This window comes from Ambystoma mexicanum, chromosome 13 (genome assembly GCF_040938575.1).
Source record: "Ambystoma mexicanum isolate Mex_15411 chromosome 13, UKY_AmexF1_1, whole genome shotgun sequence".
NCBI lineage: Eukaryota > Metazoa > Chordata > Amphibia > Caudata > Ambystomatidae > Ambystoma > Ambystoma mexicanum.
In genome coordinates, this window is record NC_090938.1 from 375,443,143 (window position 1) to 375,468,297 (window position 25,155).

The 25,155-nt window shown below is 49.5% G+C and overlaps 1 protein-coding gene across 3 annotated transcripts in view; it reads right to left on the bottom strand.

Moving 5' to 3' along the window:
• ACIN1 (apoptotic chromatin condensation inducer 1) overlaps nucleotides 1-25,155 on the bottom strand; it is a 422,281-nt gene that overhangs the window by 346,816 nt on the left and 50,310 nt on the right. For all 3 annotated transcript variants that reach the window (XR_011282974.1, XM_069633916.1, XM_069633915.1), the window contains exon 3: nucleotides 23,219-23,261. Coding sequence is in view for 2 of the 3 variants with exons in the window: in XM_069633916.1 (XP_069490017.1) it covers nucleotides 23,219-23,261 (43 nt within the window). In the remaining variant the exon portion in view is untranslated. The remainder of the gene's footprint in view (nucleotides 1-23,218; nucleotides 23,262-25,155) is intronic.

Sequence of the window (25,155 nt, forward strand, 5' to 3'; positions counted from 1 at the left end):
GAGCCCAAGGGCCCCGTATGAGGCACTGTGGTGGGGGGACCTGACAAAATGGATAACGGCGGAGACCGGCGCGTGGGAAACGGCAATCCTCGAACAGAGGCTGGACTCCAGTGGAGAACTGCATCGCTGGGTGGCTTTAACAGAGCCACTACTGCATCCTAATAACTCTGACGATACCTCGGACGGTTCGGACTGTCCTAGCCATCAATCCGGCCCATCATAATTGGAAGATAATGTTGACTGTGGTCTTGAGTTGGGGGTGGGGGGGGGAGATACATAATTCTTTCATTAACGTCTGATATTACAAGTGATGCATACTTTGTTAAACTGTTAAAACCAATAAATAAATTAAAAAAAAAAAAAAGAACTTCAACGGAGCCGAGTGCAGAGGCTCGAACGGAGGTCCCATGAGCTTGGTCAGCACCACGTTGAGCTCCCACGCCGGGCCGGAGCCTTCACCAGCGGGAACGATCTGAACAGTCCCTTCATGAACTCTTTCACCAGACGATGAGACCACAAAGACGTCTGCCCCGTGGTTCTGGTGTATCGGGAGATCGCAGCAAGATGAATCTTGATGGACGCGTGCGCCAGTCCAGCTTTGGCCAGCGTCAGTAGGTACGGCAGTACTTGGGGAGCCTGCTGAGAGGGTTAATCTTCTGTGCGTGGCACCAGACAGAGAACCTCTTCCATTTGTGTCCGTAGCATTTAAGAGTTGAGGACGCCCTGGCCTTTGCAAGAACCTCTCTGCAGTCGGCCGGTATGTCGTATCCTCCAAACTCTAACGCTGCAGGAGCCAGGCCTGCAAGCTCTGCGACTTCGGGTCGTGATGGAGGATGGCGCCTCCTTCCCTGGAGAGAAGATCCGCGTCCACTGGCAGCTTGATCGACGGGGACGCTGACAAGTCCAGAAGGTCCGGGAACCATATCTGCCTCGGATCATCCTGCACCGTGACCTCTTGAGCTGGTTGATGAGCCGGATCAGCAATGGCAATGGAGGGAACGCATATAGAAACAGGCCCTCCCAGGGGAACGAGAAAGCATCGCCCATGCTCCTCGGCTGGGGAAACCTGCTGGCGAACCTCCGGCACTTGGAGTTCGTCGCCGTCGCGAACAGATCGATCTGGGGTGTGCCCCACCGTCGGAAGAGGCGGTCCACTAGATCCTGTCGTAGTTCCCACTCGTGGCACGAGCGCAGCTCCCTGCTGAGTGAGTCGGCGATGGTGTTTTTTATCCCTGCCAGATGAAACGGCACCAGAAACATCCCTTGGGCGACGGCCCAATGCCACAGATCCTGCGCCTCCCTGGACAGGGCTGGGGACCTGGTTCCGCCCTGTTTCCTGATGTAGAACATGGTGGTGGTGTTGTCGGTGAAGATCCTCACCACCTTGCCCTTGAGGGACGGAAGAAAGGACCTGAGGGCCCAAAACACTGCACGGAGCTCCAGGACGTTGATATGGAGGGACTTCTCCGTCGGGAGCCAAAGGCCTCTCGCGTGCAGATTTTCGGTGTGCGCTCCCCACCCTTCCAGGGAGGCATCCGTGGTCACTGTCTCCTGGTGGCTGGGGGTCTGGAAGTCCAGGCCCGCCGTCAGATGCGCGCGGGTGCCCCACCACCGGATCGCTCGTCGGAAACTCTCGTCGAGTGTGATCGTCTCCTCGAAGCTGCCAGTCGTCTGGATCCAGCGTGCGTCCAGGAACTCCTGCAACGGGCGCATCCGGAGCCTGCACAGGCGGATGAGGTAAATGCAAGAAGACATCATTCCGAGAAGGGACTTGATGGACCTCACTCTGGCCGCGTCCGCAACCAGCATCCGCTGCACCTTGCCCAAGATGGCCCTAGTCCTTTCCTCCGACGGAGAGGCCAGAAGCGACACTTTGACGAGCTTCGCTCCCAGAAACAGTGCGTCTTGCGCGGGCACCAGGTGGGACTTGGCGTAGTTTATGGAGAATCCCAGGTCCGTGAGAAGTTGGACGGTCCTTGCCGTGTGCTCCACAGCGAGCTCCTCCGTCTTCGCTCGGATGAGCCAGTAGTCCAGGTAGGGGTAGACGTGGATCCCCTCTCGGCGCAGCTGCGCCGCCACCGGTGCGAGGCACTTGGTGAACACCCTGGGTGCCGACCTCAGTCCGAAGGGAAGGGCTCTGAACTGGTAGTGACGCCCTTGGACCACGAACCGGAGAAACTTTCGGTGTCCCTTTAGGATGGGGATATGGAAGTAGGCATCCTCCAAATCTAACGACGACAGGAAATTGCCCTCCTCCAGCTGACCCAGGACGTGTTGGAGGGTGACCATCCGGAACTTCTGTGCCTTGATGCATTTGTTCAGCCGTCGTAGGTCCAGGATGGGACGCCATCCTCCCGTCTTCTTCTTCACTAGGAAGTATCTTGAGTAAACTCCGGAGCCCCGAAGCCTCTTTGGGACGAGCTCGATGGCGCCCTTCTTGAGCATCGCCTTTACCTCCAAGAGAAGTTGAGGGACGTGATGATCTTTCCTGGCCACAGGGGGGGGGACGCGCGGGCACCTCTTTAGAAACTCGAGCGCGTGACCCTGAGCTAGGGCGTCCAGCACCCAACGGTCGGTGGAGATGGACTCCCACACGCTGACGAAGCTCGCCAGCGGGCCTCCCACCGGGGTGCTTCGGTGGGGGCCCGACCCCACGGCCGGTTCAGTCCTGCTTCGACGAGGCTTTGCCGCCTTGTCCTCCTTGGCGACGACGGCGGGGTCCGCCCCACTTGCCTCGTCCCCTGTAAGCTTCCTGCGACGACGAACGGGCCGCTTGACGGTAGGTGGAAAATCCGCCGCCGGAACCTTTGGAGGCACCCCGTTTGCCTCCGACGCTCCGAAAGGGCGGCCGCCGTTGCTGGAGAACCCCAAGAGCCCGGGCCGTCTCCGTGTCTGCCTTGAAGGGAATCGTCCACTGTTTTCCCAAACAGGTTGTTTCCGTCGAACGGCATGTCCAAGACTCTGGTCTGCACGTCCTGACGGAAGTCACTAGCCTTGAGCCATCCACGCCGCCTAAGGCACACGCCATTGCCCAACTGGCGAAACCCAGTGTCAGCGATGTCTGTCGCAATCGTAATGGCGTGGTCCGACGCCACCTCTCCTTCCTGCAAGATCTCTAGGGCTTCCGCCCTCTTGTCGTCCGGTAGGAAGTCCAGCAGGGGGGCCAGTTTGTACCACAACTCCCTGTCGTAGCGGGCTACGATAGCCAAGGCGTTGGCCGCCTTAATCGTCGTCGCTGCAGACGAGATGACTCTGCGTCCCATCGTATCTAATTTCTTTCCCTCGCCGTCCGGAGGGGAGGTCGATGTAGAGGCTGCGCCCCCCCCCCCCCGCTTTCTTCCTGGCTGCCGTGGAGACGACCGAGTCCGGGGTCGGCTGTGCCCGAAGGCACAAGGGGGCCGCGTCCGGGACCCGGTACTTCTTCTCGTACCGATCCCTTCTAGCCGGCGTCGTGGATGGGTTCTTGAGGAGGGCGAGGCCCTCATCCCAAATATCGTCCAGTAGAGGTACAAAGAGGACCGTTTTCCTCTTGGCCTCGCGCCGTTGATAAAAGGAAACCTTCCTTCTTCTCTTCCGGGCAGAGCTGGAAAAGCTCGGATGCCCTGGCGATCATGGAGTGAAACGATCCAATCTCGTCGGGCGGGGAAGCCCGGGTGGGAGGTGACGACGGCAGATCCTCGTCGTAAACCTCGTCGTCCGTACCCGTCGCGGCCGTGTCAGTCCCCGTATCATCCCCACGAGTCGTGGACGGGGAGGAGGGCTGAACAGGGCGCGATGGCTGAAAAGGAGGTGGAGGATGAATCCTTCTCTTAGGGGGAGGGCTCCCAGAAGGGCCTGGCTCCGGGTCCCCCGTCGGGAGCAGTTCCTCCGCTGGTGGTAACGGCAGTCTCGTCCTTCATCTCCGAGCATAAGGACTGTATAGCTAACAAAATGGCCGCCGAGTTGTCTTGCGGCACTGGTTGAGGGGAGTCCGACGGGCGGTCAGGGGCCCCGTCGGCACCCTCGACGTTATCGTCGTCTCCTACGTCGGGGTCCCTCCCGACGGGCTGGTCTTCTTCCACGCCAAAGCCGTGACTTAAGACTTCGATCAGCTCTTCCTCAGAGCCCCCCCCCTTTTTCTTCTCCGTCGGAGGTTTCACGGGGGTCCCGTCGATGGGCATAAAAGAGGACTCCCTCCGCGGTGGCAGGGAGACTCTGAGCCCCGAGTTCGCCACCACTGGTAAAGCCTCCACAGGCTGAGCCAGGGCCGCCGCGACTGTCTCGATAGAGGCCTTGGCCGGATGGATTAAGGCTTTCACCACCTTAGGTGCGCTCACCGCCTTCTCCTGGGGGGGGGGGGGGGGGGGGGGGTCACTGCCTCGCTCCCCCTCCGATGGGGCCTTCGAGCTCGACTGGGGTCTCTCCAGGAGCTTTGCCGGGTGCTCGGGCTTCCTCTTACCCGAGCCAGAGAGTTGGCTCGTGGTTGATGGCGCCGGGGAAGGTGCGCCCTGCCTGGTGCCCGTAGAGCCCGATCGTTCGGCGCTCCTGGTGCCAGCAGACTCGCGGCGCTTGGCCTTGTGTTGGGCCCCCGTTGCCAGGGCGTCCTCAAAGGTCTTAGAAGACCGCTCGGACTTCTTCTCGCCTGACGGGCTCTTCCCTTCCAGCCAGTTGGCGAGACGTAGATGGCGGTCCTTCATGGTCCGCTCCGACATATTGCCGCAAAACGCACAGTCCTTCTCCACGTGCGTCTTGTCCTCATGTAGGCAGTAAAGACAAAGGGATTGTTCGTCCTCCTTAAAGACATTCTGAAGCTGGCATCCAGGGCAGACCCTGAACAGCTTTCCGGGCGTCGAGCTTCCCTTCTCCTGGGCCATGTCCGAGATGGGCCTGAGAAACTTCTGGAGTCCTCCAAAAGCGTGGCTCGACGAAATCTTCACCCTTGAGGGGCGTAGATGAATCCGTCCCCGGGTCCCCGTTGATCGGATGAAGAAACGGTGGAGCTTGAGGCTCTGTTGACTGAAAAATAGAAGTTTTTTGAGGAAAAACGTGAAAAAAATAGCACTAACGCTCGAGAGCAATAGCACGAGGATCCCAACACTTGAACGTGCGGTAAAAATCTGAAGATGGCTGCCAGAGGCGGGGCTTAGGTAGAGGGCAGTCATTGGCTGTGGTCAGTATGACGCAGAGATCAGTGACTGGTTACTACTACAAAAGACAGATCAGAAACAAAACTGATATTGATTTTTTCTTTACCGAGGATTCCCAGCCTGACGACGGGGAATATTCATGAGCATGTGAATCCATGCCAGACCCCATGCTGGAGAAGGCGACCTATGCCGGCACTTCATGGAATGCCTAGAAGAGGCGGAGGAGTGGCGAGACCGACTCCTGGAAGGAGACCCACCGGACTTCCGACGATGACGCGGAGAGTCACCCCTCGAGTCATCGGTCGAAAGCCCTGCAGCGGACGCGGGGTCAAAGATAAGACATCGCCACGAACAGGTCTTCACAACCAACCGAACAGGTTCAACGAACCGAGGATAGAAAACAGCAACTCCAACGAGTCGAGGCGTACCGAGATTCACGAAGCGAACACGTTCGCGGAATAAACGGAACTGAGGATATGGGCGTTGTGCGTCCTACTTATCACATCGGGTGACGTCGGCCGTCGGAGGTCGTCCTCGGGGACCGCGCATCGACGCAGACGCCAAAGATTTTCCGAAGCAGCACAGCTGTGGACATTACCTGTCAGATATGGAATACGTCGGAGAACCCAATCCCCTCGAATTCTTAACTTTAGCCTGCATCACGCCTAGATAGGATTCTGAGTGTCAGCATGTGCCACATGTTCGCATTAGCCGTGAACATTAAAGGGATTGTGAAGGTCAGCATGTGCCATTCAGATGGAATTGTGATTATTAGCATATGCCACACAGATGTAATCATGAACATTAGCCAGCGTCGCATCTAGATGTAATCGTAAACACTAGCGGACGTAGCTAAGATAGGTTTAAAATGTCAGCATGTGCCACAATTCGATAGAATTGTGATTCCTAGCATTTGCCCAAATAACCAATCCACTAACAATTTCACCCCTCTGCATATACCTCTCAAACTCTAACCAAACGCACCCACAAGCCCATAACACACCAATCTGCACAAACTTCACTACACTGCAACAACAACAAAAAAAAAACACAGACTCCCACAACAGCACACGATGGCGACTTACCGGAAAACATCCCAAGCCCAGCCAACGGAATTCCAGGTTGAGGCTGCCAACAGCACATCACTGCGCTCTTGCACATTTCCAGCTTATTCACACTAACTCGCCCCACCCTCCCTTTTTCAGAGCCGCCGGAGCGCCAGGGGACCACTCGGTGGTGATAGTGCAGTACAAATATCCTTTAACATTAACATAACAGAAAATATGGGTAAGTGTCCCAAGGAACGATGTCATTTTAAAAAGCTGGAAGATTTTAACCCTTGGGGAAGGGACCCCTAAGACTTTATGAACTTGGGGAAGGGGAAGCAGATTAGAAGCCAAGAGCTGGAAGAAGCACAGAACTTTATTTTGAACACTATTAATTTTGCTGACAACATTCCTACACCCTGTATGCAGTTATTTGTGAGGGCAAGTATAGGTTTTGAACACAGACTTTTATGCGATCCTTAGTTTTCTTTAGGCAGGGAAATTCCACTTTAGCAGTGGGCAAGTTGAGCCTCACTCCATCCGGCCTTTTAAGTTAATAAAGCCTTTTGAGAACCAATCTTGAACCGGTTGTCCGTCTCCTTCATGATGCCTTCACGCAGGCCACTCCAGATTTCGCTGCAATTTTATTTCTCAGGTCTTTTTCCTGCTTCATCCTTTCTCTCTTTTGATATCTAATCCAAATTCCCCCCCCCCACCCCCAATTTTAGGCTTAAAACCTTCATACAGGTTGCATGGTCACACCTCCCCATTGTCGATAACGTCAAAGTACTCTTATGCTGGGATGGAGAGTTGGGGAAATCAGTCTTAAAAAGGGAGTTGTTGCATTTCCAACTGTCCGCGGCATTCTCCATCCACGTACGTACTAGGTAGTGGACGGACCATAGTACTGGGTAAAGCCTGAATCCGCAGACATGGCCCTGCAGACTACTATCTACTGGTATGTGGTCAATCCTTGAGGAGTCATGGGCCAGAGTGGCTGCCCCCTCTTTAAGGACTTTCATCCTTATGTTGTCTCAATATAACCCATTTTCAAGGTACTTGCATTTTTCTAGATTGATCCCATTTCAACCATACGCATCTCGTGTGAAACCATCAGAAGTGTTGCCATTACTGTGCTCCATCCAGGTCGTTTAACAGAGTGCCAATCGGTTAGATCTTGTTGGAACATACTGCCTGAGAACTCAAGACGGTCGCTGGATCATTTTTACTGGGTCTAATCTCCACCTTCACTTTGGAGAGAGCCAACTCAAAGTCTTCCTTCCTCATAGAGGCTCTCCCTGCCATGGTTTCTAAGGCACTCTTTTCTGCTGCTTCCAATAATGTTAGGCAGTTCAGCTTAATCTGGGCCTCTCTAACCTGGGAGCAAGGAGGCTGCAAACCAGACCACCTCCCTTGATTCACAATGGTAAGGAGGTTTGGTGCCAGAGCGTGTGCATACTCATCCAGTACTTGAAAGAACAGATTCACCAACCTTCAATCACAAAGTCTCCAGCCAAGGAGGCTTGCAGGTCCTGCATTCAGCGCTTCTCTTGAGCGCTCCAAACTGTTGCCAAGGCCGCAGGAAGGATAAACAGGGAGGCACCAGTGGCACCTTCAGCTGGAATCCCTCAGCCGTCTAGCTGCCATGCCTTCAGGCCGCATTCCCTGCTAACTGGATTTTTGCAGTTAGGAAAGATTTCTCTTTACTGCATCTTTGCTTCCATTTCTATGGACCCCCCAAACTTTCTGCTTTTATTTTTGATCCTGACCTGTACTTTATACAGTGCAGTGAATGCTAATGTTAAAGGGGTCTTGTGCCGTGCACTGTCGCCACCGGAGTGGTCCCCTTGCAGATCTGAAAAAGGACTGTGAAACAGGGAGGCTGTGGGAGCGGTTAGTAGGGTGCAGTGGGAATAGGAAAGGGCAATATGATGTTCAGTTGGCACCCTAAGTTCGGTTTGCACCGTTCGCTGAGCTTAGGTGCTATTTTCGAGTCTGAGCGATTCCTATGTGCTGTTGTGCATGGTTATGTGTTTGCATGTTGTTGCAGTGTGGTGAAATATGTGCAGTTTGCTATGCAGAGATGTGGTCGTCTGAGTTTCTGTAGAAGAGCTTGCAGAAAAATGAGGTTATTTTTTTACCTCTTTGCTTTGGTTTCTGTGGTCGGCCCATCCTGTGTGCTTTGATATTGTTAAGCATCCTAGTCGGTAGGTACCTTGCGGTGTGGTCTTTATCTTCTGTAGGTATGTGGACATGGGTCGTGGTGTGTATATCCCCGCCCTAGGGTTAGAGATGGTTAGGAAGGTTATGGGTCACTCCCTTGACTTCTACACTGGGGTCCCTGCCTGCCGCGGAATTCAACTGTAAGCTTGGCAGTGAGTGCGCGCATGAGCGATCCAAAATGTCCTCCCTACGCCCACCAGTTGGTGATGGTTAGTCAATGGACTGTAGGTCCCTTCCTGGGCTTCCTGTTTCTGCCAGAATGTACGATTCCTTAAGCTTAACTACACTTTCTTTTGCTCATCTGTTATGGAGAAACAAACAGACATGTCCTTCAGGCTGTCAGTACTGCAAAACATTGTTTGCCTTAGTCTAGTTACTTGGTTACTACTTTTATTACTACTTTTATTAACTAGTAGTCACTTGTGGTAACTTTATCATTGTACTATGCAGTACAATGAGGTACACTTACCCTAGACTTCCACTCAGGGGACTTTTGGTTACATTAGGAGTGCTAAACAGTCAAGCTGGTGGCAGCAGTGACTTTTTAAAATATATTGGTACTTTTCGTTTTAGCATAACTGCATTTGGCTACAAACTGTGGCTACTGGTCAAACATGATCATGCCACGAGATTTTGCTTGTCCTTTGGCCATCTTGTCTTTTAGACCTTTTCCCTAGCCTGTGAGGCCAGGAAAATCCTTATATGGACTTCCAGTGCCAGGGAAGGCAGAAGCTTTTGGTGGACCTCTGGAGGGCTCTGTGTGTTTGCTGCCAAGAAGTGTGCTGACACTGTCTGGTCCCAATCCACATGCCGGTTCCAGTGTGTCTGAGTGGAATGAATGTCTGTGTGTGGGGCAGAACTACTATTGGCTAGTGGGGGCTGCTGCTCTTACCTGGCTTTTAGGATAAGAAGAGGACCCCTGCACCCACTCTGGGGAGATCCTGGAAGAAACTGAAGAAGGCAAGACTCCTGTCCGGCTGCAAGTCCCGCAAGGAAACCGGAGACCCATCGGAACAAGGCTTGGCTAACTTCTGCTGCTGTCCTGGAAGAGTCCTATCTTGAAGTTGATCTCCAGTGAAGGAGCTGCGACCTTTGGAGTGGAGGGTACATCCATTATCGACATCAGCTCAGAGTCCTGCAAAGAAGAGCCTCCGAAAGTGCACTAGGACCACCCTGCGGCTGACCAGCTCCATCGACGATTTGCTCTTTTTTCAGAGGTATCGGAGAAGGACTATGTTCGAGACTATGGATCGAGAGCAACTCGTCGGTTTGATACTCGGGGCTTTGCCATTGTAGTCTTTGACCTCCCCAAGTCGTCTGAAGGAGCGACCGGGGCATGGCCTTTGTGTGTTTCCTTCAAGGAGGGGGTGGGGCGGGGGGGGGGGGGGGGGGGGGGGTCGAAGCCGCATTCTCAAATATATGCTACATTTCACTCTTGAAAGCATCCCATTTTCTAGGGGAGTCATTCTTGGTTGGGCACCTCATAACCTCGGTAGAGGAATCAGACAAGGAGACCTATGGCGTCTTCAACGAAGACGAAGATTGTCTCGACCGAGACTTCTTAGACTTTTTGCACCGGGCAAGTCCCTAGACTCCCCACTTTTTAATCCCTCTTCGAAGAGGACTTCAAAGCTGCCCTCCCCGCCTACAGTTTACCTCGGTGCTTCCCGAGAGCTTTTCCTGTCATGGCCTGACAGGACCCGCATTCATCGGTTCTGTGTTTGGAACCCAGGCACCACAGGCAAACCCGGTGGGGATCGGTAATAGACATCTCGCCCTCGAAGATGACATTTCTTGACGAAGTTGAAGCGTGCCGTTCAACACTCGAAACAAAGCTTTTGGAAAAACAGAACTGAAACCAATAGCGAAGGCTTGAGCTATTTGTACTACTGGTGACGTCGACACCCAACGGCAGCCCTCAAGGGATATCAACGCCATGACATCGTTCATGGCGCCCTCTGGCGTGGAATTTTTTTTTGTTTGTTTTTGCCGAAGCAGCAAAGCTGAAGATACGAGCATCAAAAGATGAGGAATACGTGGGAGGACACAATCCATTTGAAATGAGAATTCTCCCTAACACGGCCATCTAGTGGAAGTTGCATAACACGGCCATCTAGTGGAAGTTGCATAACACGGCCATCTAGTGGAAGTTGCAGAGTATTTGGTAAGTAATTTATAACGTGCCTGTACAAAAGTATTTACTTGTGTATTGTGTATTTAATGTTAATGTTAAAGGACATTTGTACCGCGCACCATCACCACAAAGTGGTCCCCTGGCACTCTGGCGGATGTGAAAAAGGGAAAATGGTGAGGGGTGAGTTAGTGGGATTGAGCTGGATACAGTGCAAGCGAGCAGTGATGTGCTGTTGGCAGCTTCCGTTTGCTGAGCTTGGATATGCTTTTGTTTGGTAGCAATCATGTTCTGTTGTGATTTGTTTTGTTGTAGTTAAGTTTGCTGTGCTTTAGGGTTGTGGTTGGTTAGAGTTTGAGGTGTACGCAGAAGGCCAGGATTGTTAGTGGGTTGGTTATTGGCCTCACTATCTAGATGTGGTATGTTTCTTTCTAGATGTGGCGAGTGAATAGCTCCACATTTCTAGCTGGATGCGACATTGGGTAATATTCACAATCCTGTCTAGATGTAATGCAATCTAATATTCACAATCCAATCTACATGTAGCACTGGCTAACATTCACAATCCTGTCTGGGTGTGACGCAGGTTGATATTCATGATTATATCAAAATGTGGCCCTGGCTAACATTCCCAGTCCTATGAAGAAGCGACGCAAGCCAATATTCACAATATCTAAATATGGCAATAGCTAGCATTTACTGTCTTGATGTGACACCAGCCAATATTCACAAGTCTATCTAAATGTGTCACTGGCTAACATTGACATTCCTTATTTACTTCTGTATTGCGTATTTACTTCCTGTATAAGCACCCAACAAGCGATCAATAAAGTGTTTCTAGGTGCGACAAGACAAACAAGGGAAGACAAAAGAGGACAAAGCTACGATCTTACTAGGCCTTGTGTCATTCAGATCGCGCAAGTGGCAGGGGGCGGGGGGGGAATTCATAAGTGCTGCCAGGGAGGTGGCTCATAAGTGCAGATAGTTAGGGGACTGATTGTAGGGTTGCAGATACAGTCCATAAATAGTTGTTTTCCACGGAGGCAGTGCAAGGGCAACTGGTTGTGCAGAAGCCTGGTCCCTTAGGTTCAGTGGGGGCCAGGTAAACCAGAATGTGCAGAAGACCGGGATATCAGCAATGGAGAGGGAGAGAGAAAGCGTAAGCAAAAAAGGAAGGCCTTCAGTTGCTTCCGGAACCTTAGCTGGTCCTGCTCAAGTTTGAGGGAGGCTGTTAGAGTGAGGACCCAGTCAAGGACATAGATCTACCCCACACACCCACACTCTGCTTGGAGAAGCGTCTGACTCTCAGAGAGTGGAGGTGGACGAGCAGAGGGCTCGAGAAGGAAGATGCTTAGGAAGAGAAAGTTGGATGTAGTGTTGTCCCCAGCCCCTGAAAGCGTTGCCAAAGATGCAGAGGGTCTTGAACAAGAGACAGTGAGCTTCTGGGGGAAGGAGAGGAAAGGCAGAATACCTCCGATTAGGTGCAGTAGGAAGTTTTACTTTTAGTGACTTCAGAGATGTGGGCAGAGAAGGAAAGCATGGAGTCAAAGATGACCCCCGAGGTTCTTAGCCTCGCAGGTAAGCGAAGGAGGAGGGCCAAGGGAGGCCAGCCAGAGAGTGACAGGAAAGTAGGGTGAAGGTATGCCGAGGGAGGATCTCTGTCTTGCTGGCATTCAGGCAGAGATTGTTGACGCACACCAATCCTGAATGGCAGAAAGGCAATCAGATGAGAGAAGGAGAGGAGGTGGCAGAGGGAAGCCTGAAAATGAGTGGAGGAGTCAGCAGATCACTGAAAATTGGAGCAGGAAATGGCAATGCGGGTGGCGAGAGTTTCCAGGTATTGATTGAAGAGCCAGGGTGAGAGGTTAGACCCCTGGGGAACACCGCAGGTAGAAAGGGAGATAGATGAAAGGAAGGACCCAAGTTGGGCCTGGGAGGGACGATAAGAGAGGAAAGAGGTCAGCCAGGCCAGAGCGTGATATTAGTGATACTCAGGTTGTCACTGAGACAGTGGAGTAGGATGGTATGGTTGACCGCGTCAAAGGCAGAAGAGAGATCAAGTAGGATGAGGACAGAGGGGATGTTAGTAGAGTCAAGGTTGGAGAGAGCAGATCTTCACGGATGTTCAGGAGAGCAGTTCCGATGCTTCTGGCAGCTCTAAAGCCAGACTGATGGTCATGGAGACAATTAACTGAATCAGAGTAAAGGTTAAGCTGCGAGATGGACAGATTTTCCAGGAGTTTGCCCAGAAAAGGAGTGATGGAGATTGGGCGATAGTTAGCCGACAACAAAATGTATTGCAGGTGCATTAAAATGCAAGTTTTGCAGGTTCTCCAACTAATTGGCATTTGTTAAGTAATTAAGCCTTTTAAGAATCAATAGTGTAATTTCCTCCAATCAAAAATAGGAGTCTCGAATCTAGGTGTTTTGCACTTGCCGTTTTTGAAATGTAGACTTTATTCCCTCTATAGGCATTCTCCCCTCCATCCAGCATTGTCTTTCCAGCTCTGGGTGCAGCTCTAGCCTCCCTCTAGCATTACAGCTGTGCTCCGAGTGAAACCACTCCAGAACTAGGTCTCTGCATAGTAAGGGACGCCAACTTAAGGTGCTCCACCACCTCCATTGTGCTTAGAATCTAGGGATGGATAGGGGTGGCTAGCAGGAAATAGAAAGGCAGCAACAAACTCGACACAATCTTCGCCAACAAAAACTGCGCCACAAATACCATGGAGCGACCACCGCATCATACCGGTCGTGATCCAACTACCATCTAAAGCACCCAAACAGCCCCATAAATGACCCCCAAAAATTACCCCGACCATGATCAAAAGCTGGACTCCACAAAACCACCGACCACAACCTGGATGAACAGACCTAGAGCAAAAAGCAAACCCAATCCAGAAATGGATTGCAGAAAACAATAGACAGCATGTCTCCGGAAAAACCTTTCATCCCATCACAAAAAAAAAAAAAATCAGTGGCAAAATGGTTTACACCCCACCTCAATACAACGAAAAAAAACAGCCCGGAATCTCGAACTAGAATGGAGGAAAACTACCATCAAGCCAAAAGAATAAACTCTCAAAACAAATCTGAGCATACAAAAAGGAAACTCAAAGCCAAAAAGAAATAAGACAACCGAATCACAAAAGCCACAAACACCCAGAAAGAACTATTCAACATCATAAATGAGATGGGAAATCCACTTGGATACAATAACACTGGTACCTTCACAAAAACTATGCGATGATCTCGCAGACCACTTAAAAATAAAATCACAGACATACATCAGATCATCCACCAGACCGTGCACCACCCCCTACCTAACCTGGAACCACAGAACAAGCTGCAAAGCTTTGCCCAACTGTCATGAAAGGAATTCAAGCTGGTGAAAGCAGGCTCCCCAATAGACCCCTGCCCACTCAACATCTATAAATCAATCCTTACACAAGGCACACCATTGGAATGCCACATAAACCTCTTCAACCTATCACTCTCAACGGGAAGAGTACAGCAGGCTTTCAAATTGTCGGACAACAGGTGATGTGGAAGACCTCTACCAACTACAGACCCATAGCAAACCTTCCCTATCCGGCAAAAATATTAAGCTTATGTCTAGGAACAAACACGTAGAAAACCAACTATTGGACCAGGCACAAGTCCGCTTCAGACCCATGAGAGGGACAGAGACAGCACTTCTCTCCATTTGGGACAACCTAAAGACCAACGCAGAATGCAACACAACCTCGGCACTGATGCTACTCGACCTCACTGCAGCGTTCGATACAGTCAGCCACAACATCCTCATTAAGAGACCGGAAGAAATGGGGGATCACAGACAGCTATGCTCTGGATTCACTCTTTGAAAGAACAGAAACAGTATGGATAAATCCATTCAAATCCACACCACGGGACACCTGTGGAGTACCGCAAGAATCTTCCCTGCCCCCACTCCTCTTCAACATCTACATGACGCCACTAAATCAAAAGACATGGCTTCACCTGCTACAACTACGCAGACGACACCCAAATCTACAAAATCGAAGATGTACAAGAGGAGAACACAACACTAACAGACTGTCTCAGAACTCTACGAATGGATGAACAGCTTCAAAGTCAACCCGGGCAAGATGGAAATAATGATTATGTCCAAAAACCAAGAAAGCAACCAGTACATCCCATGGCCCACAGAACTAGGAACAGCACCGCCACCATCCAAAATTGTCAAAAACCTTGGAATCCTAATGAAAAACGAGCTAACCTTAGAGCCACAAGTAAACACGATAATCAAGAAATGCTTCCACCTACACACAATCAAAAACATTCTACCACTCCTCTACCTCACACACAAAACATTGGCCATCATCTCCCTCATCGTGTCCAGGATGGACTACACCAACAGCCTATACCTCAGAATGCCGGATTACTTAATGTTAAAAGGTACTTGTACCGCGCACCATCACCACCAGATTGGTCCTCCGATGCTCTGGCGGATCTGAAAAGGAGGGTGTGAAAAGGGGTGGTGGGGGGGGGGGGGGTTTAGGGTGTAGTAGGAAATTAAGGGTTGCGATATATTGTTGGCAGTGCGCAGGCAAGCCTGGTTGGGTTTGGGCAGAGAAGAGAAGAGAAGAGAAGAGAAGAGAAGAGAAGAGAAGAGAAGAGAAGAAGAAGAGAAAGAGAAGAGAAGAGAAGAGAAGAGAAGAGAAGAGAAGAGAAGAGAAGAGAAGAGAAAGAGAGAGAAGAGAAGAGAAGAGAAGAGAAGAGAAGAGAAGAGAAGAGAAGAGAAGAGAAGAGAAGAGAAGAGAAGAGAAGAGAAAGAAGAGAAGAGAAGAGAAGAGAAGAGAAGAGAGAAGAGAAGAGAAAGAAGAGAAGAGAAGAGAAGAGAAGAGAAGAGAAGAGAAGAGAAAGAAGAGAAGAGAAAGAGAAGAGAAGAGAAGAGAAGAGAAGAGAAGAGAAGAGAAGAGAAGAGAAGAGAGAAGAGAAGAGAAAGAAAGAAGAAGAGAAGAGAAGAGAAGAGAAGAGAAGAGAAGAGAAGAGAAGAGAAGAGAAGAGAAGAGAAGAGAAAGAAGAAGAGAAAGAAGAAGAGAAGAGAAGAGAAGAGAGAGAGAGAAAGAGAAGAGAAGAGAAGAGAAGAGAAGAGAAGAGAAGAGAAGAGATGAGAAGAGAAGAGAAGAAAGAAGAGAAGAGAAAACCCTCTCCTTGCTCCCCAAGGGGAACCTGTTCCACCGCCCTGAGGTCTAGAAGTTTCTGTGCCTCGGCTTTGAGGGAGGGTGTCCCGATCTGTTGGGAGGGTTCAAGGGAGGGGCAGGGGCAAGCGAAAGACCGCCCGAGCGATGGACAAAACCGACCGGTCTTCGGTGATGGTCTGCCACGCCTCCAGATGAGACGAGATTCGTCCTCCCACCGGAGTCTCGTGCGAACGACAAAAAATATAATATTTGTCGGCTGAAGGCCGAGAGAAAAACCAACCACCTTGCTGTTGTTTTCGGCGGGTCCTGCCAACCAGAGCTTCGTTCAGCGCGCATGACGATCCAGAACCCCCCTGAACCCAGAGAAGGATCGAGTCTGGGACCCTGACCTCTTGTGTATAAGGGGCCTTAGCTGGAGCTTTCACGAAGACACAAAAGATTTGGCAGTTTGGGTACTCGCTTTGGTCTTTGTGAGCTCCTCGTCAGTAAAAGAATGCAATTCCTTGCCATCAAAAAGAAGGTCCAGTACTTTGTCTTGCACTTCCTTTGAAAACTTCGTCGCGTGGAGCCACACCTGGCGGGAGGCGTCAACCCCTACCATAATGCCTTGAGCTGAGGCATCTACGCGGTGTGCCGCAGCTTCTAGTAGATCCCGTGCCAACACTCTGGCGTCCGACAAATCGGCTTTAAAGTCATCTAGCCTATCCGCAGGAATGCACTCCTGGAAATCGGCTAACTTTCCACAGCCTCAGATTGGATGAGCTTGGTGTTCGCTTGACGAAGTTGGAGCGCCAAATTGGCAAAAACCTTCTTGCCCGAGGAGTCCAGAGGTTTATCCTCCTTGGACAGGATTTGGGCCGCTTCCATTGAAGATGCAGAGGCCGGCTTGGACTGGAGGGTGGCAGCAGCCACCACCGTTGAGGACGGGAGCGGACAAGCCGATAAGGCCATCTCCTCAGAGGTGCGAAGCTTGTATCGAACGTCAATTCTCTTGATGCCTAGCCCAGTGTGGCGTTTATCCTAGACTTTGCAGGTCTCAGCCCAGACATAATTTTGGAGGAACAGGCTGGTGCGCCCCTGAGGTGACAGGGTAAAGGCTCCTGACAGCAAACCCTCCTGAGGAGTGGGGGCCTCAGGTACTGGAATGTCAAGGAGGGCTATCATATCCAGGAGCCAGTCATGGAATGCTCTCACCGAGCAGGGCTGCTCATCGCAGTCCTGATCAGTTTGATGCTCATCCAACGAGGCGGGAACAGAAGACTGGTCCACCACGCATACCACCTCAGGTTTTAAAGGGTTGTCCCGGTCCGCCGGGGTCTTCTCTATAGGTGACAAAGGAGGTAGAGCAGGAAGAGATGGTGAAGGACCAGAAGGAAGCGGTGGAGGAAGTGGCACCACCAGAACCTGCATTGGAACAGTCAGGCCGAAGATGGGACAGGAGGCTCAAGGTACATTTCCCTGAACAGATGCTTTCAATGCACCTTCACAGGGTCAGAGCGCATGAGCATCTGAAACTTCCCAAAAAGAAAAACTCCTCCTCAGCCGAAGGCTTTGGCATTGGTACAGGCAGAGGCCGCTCGTGAGGGGCGTAGCCCCATGAACGCAAGGAGGATGGTTGCCATGAAGGCCCACCACCGGCCGGGTCCACATAAATCAGTGGAGCAGAAGCAGGAGGTAGCGAGACTGTATGAGGCAGCAGTGTCCAAGCGTGCCAGTCAAATGACGGACGGAGCAGATTTCTGTTGTCCAAATGGCATGGAAAAGGTTGCTCAGCCCCAAAAGGAGACGGCGTGAACGTCGGTGTAAGAGGTATCCAAAATAGCTGCCGAGGACCATGGAGGTTGGGCTGCCATTTTGTCAACACCTGAGGAGAACTGCGTCACATGTAGAGATGAGGCAAGTGTCTCCTCGGGGGAGTCAGGGGACATCAACACCGTAGCCTTGAAACAAGGATCCTCGGCAGAGCCGGTACTGAGTGGTCTCGGATGTTTACTGGACATCTTCGAAATAACCACAAATTTAGCCTCCAACGGAAGAACCTCAGAAGAGCCGGTAATGGTCCGTGACCGCCCTCTTTGTCCCCTCGACAGAACTGTACTACCACGACCATGAACATGGGATGGTTGAGGGATATACCTAACCGACAAGACCTTCAAAGAGGGTCTCTCGGATCTGTTGGTGCCGACTTTAGCCTCAACAAGAGGAACATCGGGTTCTAACCTGGTACGTAAAGCTCCCCCAAGAGGGGCCTCAAGCCGTGACTCGGTATGGAAAGCTCCAGAAATGGAGGCCTCAGGGTGAACCCTGGTATTCAGAGCCACAGACGAGCTGGGCTTAACCTTACCACCCAAATGGTGAACCTCGTAACAATGTCCGGTACTGGCAGGTCTGCTGCAGGAACTCTGAGAAAACTCCAGAACGCCTATTAGGCCCCTAGGGCACCTCAGGGGAACCCCTGGTGACAGAGCTACATGAGCCCCTCCCGGACCTGAAAGACCCCGGGAAGGAGTCCCCTGGCCCAGGCGCCCTAAAAAGTAAAGAAATTACTGGGCGTTTCTTCGGTGGAAAGGAGGTGCAGGAACGCGCTGAAACACCTCCTCCCACGAAGATGATGCTGGAGTGCCCAGACGGAGAGTTAGTCTCAGTAGAAGCACGAATCCCAACGATGTTCCGAGTCTAGGCACTCCAAGCAAAGGAGTGGGGATCCACCCTAGCGAAGCAACGTTTGCATAAAGAACAGGACACGAATCCCAGACGCTCCGGCATAGATGTAGGAATAGATGACTGAGGAACCGCAGCAGGAAGGAAGGACAAAAGGGAATACAAACAAAATTCCCAGCGATGCTAATGCGTCCAGCCCCGACCCCGTGGAGAAAAGGACTGAAGGGCGATGCGGAGCTCAGGAGGGCGTTGTTACAGCCACAAGCGGTACCCCGCGTAAAAATAGAAGGACAAACATTGTCAATTCTTGATGCTTTTTACAAAAGTGCTCTGGTCCTGTCCCGAAGGACGGAATGTCCCACAAGTATGGAGGAAAAGGGACGGGACGTAGGAGTATTACCTTTTTAAGTTGTTTCTTTCTTATTAGCAGGACCTATTTGAATATGTAAACGTTTAAGTAATTGGAGTTGTGATGGCTCCCTTTGTGTTTCAGTGCCCTGCAAGAGCCAGAAGGCTAAACATAGCCAGGCCCAAAAGCAAACTTTCAAAGTACAAGCAGACAGCCCAGTCTCCCCCTCACAGTTATTGGACGCATGCATACTATACTTTTGGGCTAGTCTTAGTAACTTGGGCCCTGACGAACAAGCAATACCTATTAATGCACAAAAATACAAACTCAAGTTAATAAACAGTTTATTTTCTGATATGTATTCCTTTCAGGGTTTAAACAAACCTCTTCAGTAAACAAAGAAAGGCAATTAATAATGGATATACATATTTTAAAGTGTGCTTTTAATTTACAAAGTATTTCTCTTGTCTACATAACTATTATAAATGCAACTATTTGGCTCAGTACTTTTCCAACTATTCGGCCAAATACTTAAATCTACTATTCGGTACACCCCTAAAACTAATCTGTTTCAGTGTACATTCACAAAGGCTCAATGACATCTCAGCCAGGGTGCAATTATCTGGCTTCATTTTAACTAATCAGAAGCTGGAGGAGGTTCAGCTAACACTAAGAAATTCTCTCAACACCCCATTCTCACATGATTTTTTTTTTTTTTTGAAAGTGTGTCAAGTTATCATCTCGGGTTAAATGCTTAGATGTTAGTTGATAAAAGTCTAGACCATTTACACAGGATTTTATTTTAACATTAGGTAGCTACATGGGATTTGGCCTTCCATGCCACTAGATAAGTGTGGAGTTATAGTAGGAGCCTTAGTGACTAATCACATGGATTACTGCACTATTGTGGGATACCTTTGGGACTATTCATCCCTCAGATACTTTCAGGAGAAGATAAAATATGGGTTGCATGCACCTTGCTCCCTCCCACCGACACTGTCCCGCACCAGAGTTACAGTTGTACTACTTTTTTTGGCACACTTCTACCACTGGGTAAGAGTAAAAGCTTAAGACATCTGCCAAAACATAAGTCGCACTTTGTTGCAGTTCAGCCCACACCAGTTTAAACACAATCTCCAATATCTTGTGGCACTTCAAAATAGGGCCTCTATAAATACATAAGTAGGAATAAAAGTCTGTCACTCATCAGTGCCAATTACTCTGCAACGGTCTTTGGATCTGAAACGCCAGTCAAGAATAAGCAAATCCTGGTGCTCAAAACAGTAATGCTTATGCAACTAATTATGACGTTCGACTCCTAGTACCTAATAACTACACAGAAAGGAGATACAATGTGAGTAATTTTGCTATTGGCTTCGTGAGCTCTTCTGTACAAGCAGCTCCTTCCAACTACAAGGAAAGAAATAACTTTTCCAGAACTCCTGCATAGGATACACGCACCAGAGCCAGCCCTGCCTTACAAGCAGCTCCACGGTGCATCCCCCCCTGAGGCTGCATCCACATTAGGGGTGTCACGGTATTAGTTTTACGACGGTACAATAACCTTCTTGCCAAATGACGGCATATCATGGTTATCGCGGTATAGCAGGTGGAGTTAACTAATCTTAACAAATATTTTCTAAAAAGTCATAAATTGTCAGATTTATCATCACAAACAAAACCAGGCATCCAGGGCCAGAATTGGGCTTTTCAACATACTTTCCACTGAAATGCCACCCCTTGCTTCCACCAAACACAAACATGTGTGGAGAAGAGGAGGTGGGTGGCGGGCGGTGCCCTGCTGCGACTGGCAAAGCAAACTGAATAGTTTTTCTTAAGTGGTCATTTAGGCTTTTAGCTCCCCCACTGGCCACTGGTGAAGATGAACATGTTGCCATCTTGATAACCTGCATGCCACAGATCAATGGAGTCTGATGGTAGTATACGCTTGTGCGCATACACACACGCACTCTCTTTACGTTACAGCCTTTAGTTTACTTGCGGGCCAAAAGGTGTTCAGTAATCACGGACATGTTACCCTTTGGTATGGCAGCAGGGAATACCCACAGAGATGAGTACATTTTGCAGTGTGACTTATTATATGTAAATTCAATGATAGAACCAGGGAAATCAACATCCATTATAAATATATAAACCCCAAAGCCGCCAACCCAAAGTAAACCCTTTTCCTTCTTGGCACTGTATTTATTCTTCCTATTGCTAACAGTGATTTTGTGTCAGGCACGTGTGGTTTATGGAATGGCATTAAAAACTGCTCTAACTGAAACTACTTGGCAGACGGCACATCCAACAGTGCAAGACCAAGACTGTGCAGCACTTGCTTACTGCAGCCTTTCCAAATCAGATTGAAAAGCACACTTAACGGTATGAACGGTATACCGGTATAAACAATGTGACGGTTATTATTGTTCAATTAAGTGGTTCACGGTATCTTTAACGGTATACCGTAATACTGTTACATCCCTAATCCACATGCCTAAGAGCAAAACTCAATAACTGGTGGCTCATCAGTTTTCCTTCTGTGAGGTTGGGGGTAATCTGTAAAAATCAATAGGTCCAACCAGAACACACAAGATCTTTGTTATCTTGACAGGTTTGCAGTGGACAAGGTCCAGGACTCTACCTGGTCGGGCAGGGACAGAGACCCCTCCAGATGTGTGGGAGAGGGGCCTACCAATGCCAAAGCGAGAACAAGCTCCACCCCCAGAGGAAGGGAGGGTGAAAACCCCTCACGTGCCTCATGGGTATCAATCAGACAATGCCTCCCTGTACTGTTTTTGCCTACAATTCTCTCTGGTCTTTTTCAAGGCTGTCATTGTCAGGGCAAACTTTCAGGAACGAGGGAAACTGAATCAAAAACAGGAATAAAATGGAATAGGATTTTTCTTGCCAAACAGAGGAAAGTCACCAACCGATCGATGAACCCCACACAGACCCCATGCGCATGGTGGGGTCACAGAAAACAAACTAGTGAAAAGGCACTACAAAACAAACCAAATTCTGAGCTCCTTGCTTTTGCCGTGCAATTACAGACTAGAAAGCAGTGGGTCTAAGAGGTGTTCTTAAAGCTTTGCACCCATGTAACCCAGCCACTGGGGAAGAATAGCAACATATTCGACTACCGAGTAAGGTGAGCACAGAAACTAATGGAAAGGGGGTGGGGCAAGAGGGAATTGGGGAACTAGGAAGAGAATAGTAAAAAAGGATAGTAAATATGAGAGGGTGGGTTGTAGGGGTGAGGTGAGGTCAGGAGGCGTGGAGATGGACTGTTATCCAACCCCCTTTTCCAGGCAGATGATGGCTGGTGGTGTAGAGGGCAGGTGAGGTAACTGCAATAAGAGAGTGTGGTACCAATTGAGTGTAAAGTGGGGAGGTGGTGTAAAAAGCCGGTGAGAAAGTGAAACGTGTAGGGGGAATTGGAGAGATAATGGTAGCAGGGTGTGGAGAGAGCAAGGTGGGAGTACAGGTGAGGGCAGAGTGAAGCTAGACGGGGGTGGTTGGAAGATGGGCAGATACAGTAATGTATGAATAGGGCACAGAGCCATAAATCGGGGATTGTGTGTAGGAGAGATGAGAGGAAATAAGTGTGCCATTGGATGGATAGAAGAGGAGGGATGAGCAGGGCAAGTGAGTAGAGGGCAAGCCGGAAGGAGTAATGAGAGAGATAAGGGAAAGCAGAAACCTGGGGACTAAAGGCCAGGGCACCCCTAGAAGAAACCCAGAGTGAGCCAGATAGAGGTGTTTTTCCTTTAAGGCCCAACATACATATTGCTGGCTGTATCGGTAGCTGGAAGACCTGCGGTAAGGTATGCCTGGGTTAGGGTGGAAGAAGCCCATTTGAGGTTGAGAGAGGGCAGACCATTAGAGTAGCCTGCCCATACAATGACCAAACCTGGAGGAGTTATTTAAGCCATCCCCAACATGTAGTGAGGGAATTTGGTTTATTCTCAATGAATTGGAATAACAATTAAAATCAAAAATTCTACCTTACTAAGCAGAGGATCTTTTGCAGTTCACTTTTTCCAATGAATTTGCTTCTGCCAGTCATACACTTTAAAAAGGTATTTAAAATGTTCTTCCCAACAGCTCTTACTGCTCAGTTACAATCTTTTTACCAATAAAAAACTAGAGGCATTTTACAGGGCTTTACATTTCTATACTGTAGGTGTTATCGTCCAGTATTTCCAAGTCGGTGCCAGGAGGCTTGAGGACCGTATACATAAAAACATTTAATTCACTGTACAATCTCGGGACAAGAATGTAAACATTTACAATAACCATCCATCAGGTCTGCCCCCAGTTCAAAAAGGCATTTGGCCCACCAAGGTTTCATATCCCATATAAATGGGCATATACACAGTACACTACTCTTCAAGAAAGCACTCTTCTTGGCAACCAGGACCGAGACCAGGCCCTAGGCCAGCTTCAATGCACCATCAGTCACTGGGGTAAGGTCTGGATCAGATACTTACAGACAACAGAAATTTTCCTGCTGAAAACCTTCGGAGCAGCAGCCTGTAGAAGGGGAGGTGGGTGGGGAAAGCAATGAAAAGGAAAACCCCACATAGATGGGGCGAGAGATTAGTAACCATCACATGGAAGAAGAGAACACGGAACAGAGAAAGAAGCAAAAACAAAGTAATTGTACAGTAACGCACACAATTATAATGCATCATGGAGCTCAACATTAACTATTTCAGATTAAACTTGGAAACGAGTCTCCAGGGCCAGGGATAGTATAAGTGTGCTAGAATCTACAAGCTAGAGGATGTGGCAGGTGTTCTATAGGTGGGTAGCAAATTAAGCAGTGCTTGAGGTCGATGGCTGGATATGTAGGACTGTTAGAGGCGATTTTCTCAAAGTTTTGACAGTGCAATGCTGGGCGTATGCAGCATACAGGCTGGTAGCTGAATATTATCAAAACGCAAGGGATAATGGAGCAATGAGAGTTTAGTCATGTTTGTGCAGGATTTTAAAAGGTGTGAGGCGATGACAAATCAGACAGCATGGGGAAAGGCAGCATGTCTATTTTCCAGAGGCTACAACTGTAGGCGACTTAATTATGCACTGCGGCAAGTTGTGGTAAAAAACAAAATTAGCAGCAGTTGACGGGACAGTGGGTTACTTCAATGGCTGGTTTGTGGTCACCAACTTCAAATACTCCATTGAAGGCCACATTTCCACGGCAGCATTGGAGGTTTTCAGAAAATTATGCTTAAAGTGAGTTTCCCCTCTTACGCTGTTCTACTAATCCTGTCCAAACATAGATGGCCTCATGGCCTCTATAGCAGGAGGTCCAATCAGTCATGTAATCGCTGGTGCAGGAACCGGCCCTTTGGCTCCAGATTGGTCTCCGCTGACACATTGAATAACCTACTTGGTACCCACTTTCCTCCAGTCTTGAGGATCAGCTCTCCACAATGTCTGAGCTAGCTCTTGTTCCAGTGTCTCAAGTCAAAGACCATGCAAAACAAAATCCCTGCTACAACTCCAACACAAGCAATCTACCAATACTTTGATTTCAACTGCAAGCTTATATCCAACAGGTTATGTTGTGCTACCAGCACCCCACCAACTTCTTAAGGCATTTATTTTCGGTTACCATGTAGCTCTTCTTAATATGGTTTCTCCCACTCTCCCAGACCTCCTTCATGCACCACTTCTGCACCCTAGTAACCCCAATCGCCTCACTGCTCTTCGAAAAAGCCAACATATCCTTCCAAAATCTTCACCACACCAATTGAATGATTTAATCTTTCTAGCATACTCAAATACAAGCTTCTCTTTGAATGGTGCTCACCCCCAACTTGAGGTACTATATATTGCTGCTAGTGCTGCCTGGATCTTTACATAAAGTACTCATTGATAACGCTCATCACATGCTCCCAACACTATCACCACTAGATTTACTTCTATGGAAGGCTCAGATTAGCTGCTCACTCTCAACTTTATAAAGCCCTGTGCTTCTTGTTCCCAGGGTAACCACATTCCTCCAGTCTTCCAATGTACTCTACTATCCCAGCTTTTGTTTCTTACCGTCCTCAATCTGTCCTAGTCCCACATTGTACATGTATTCCTCCAGCAGGTTCCCTTGCCATGGTACTCCCCTTCCTACGGTTTCCCTTGAATCTGCTCTGAAGCTATTCTCTCCTGGCTGCAGTTCTCCATTGTGCACAAATGTGTTTTCTACCCCAGGAACAGAGAACAATCGTTAAAATGTACAAAATAAAGGCTGTGATCGCATGCTGATTTTCTGGGGCATATACAGGGAAACCATGATATTGGCAAAAGCATTTTGCAGTTCCAGCTCATGACAGCACCTTTAGCTTTTACAGCTTAACTTGAAAGTCTTCCACAGCTGTATGAAGATTGCGATGTGTGTATTGTGCTCTAAAGATTCTGCAGATCA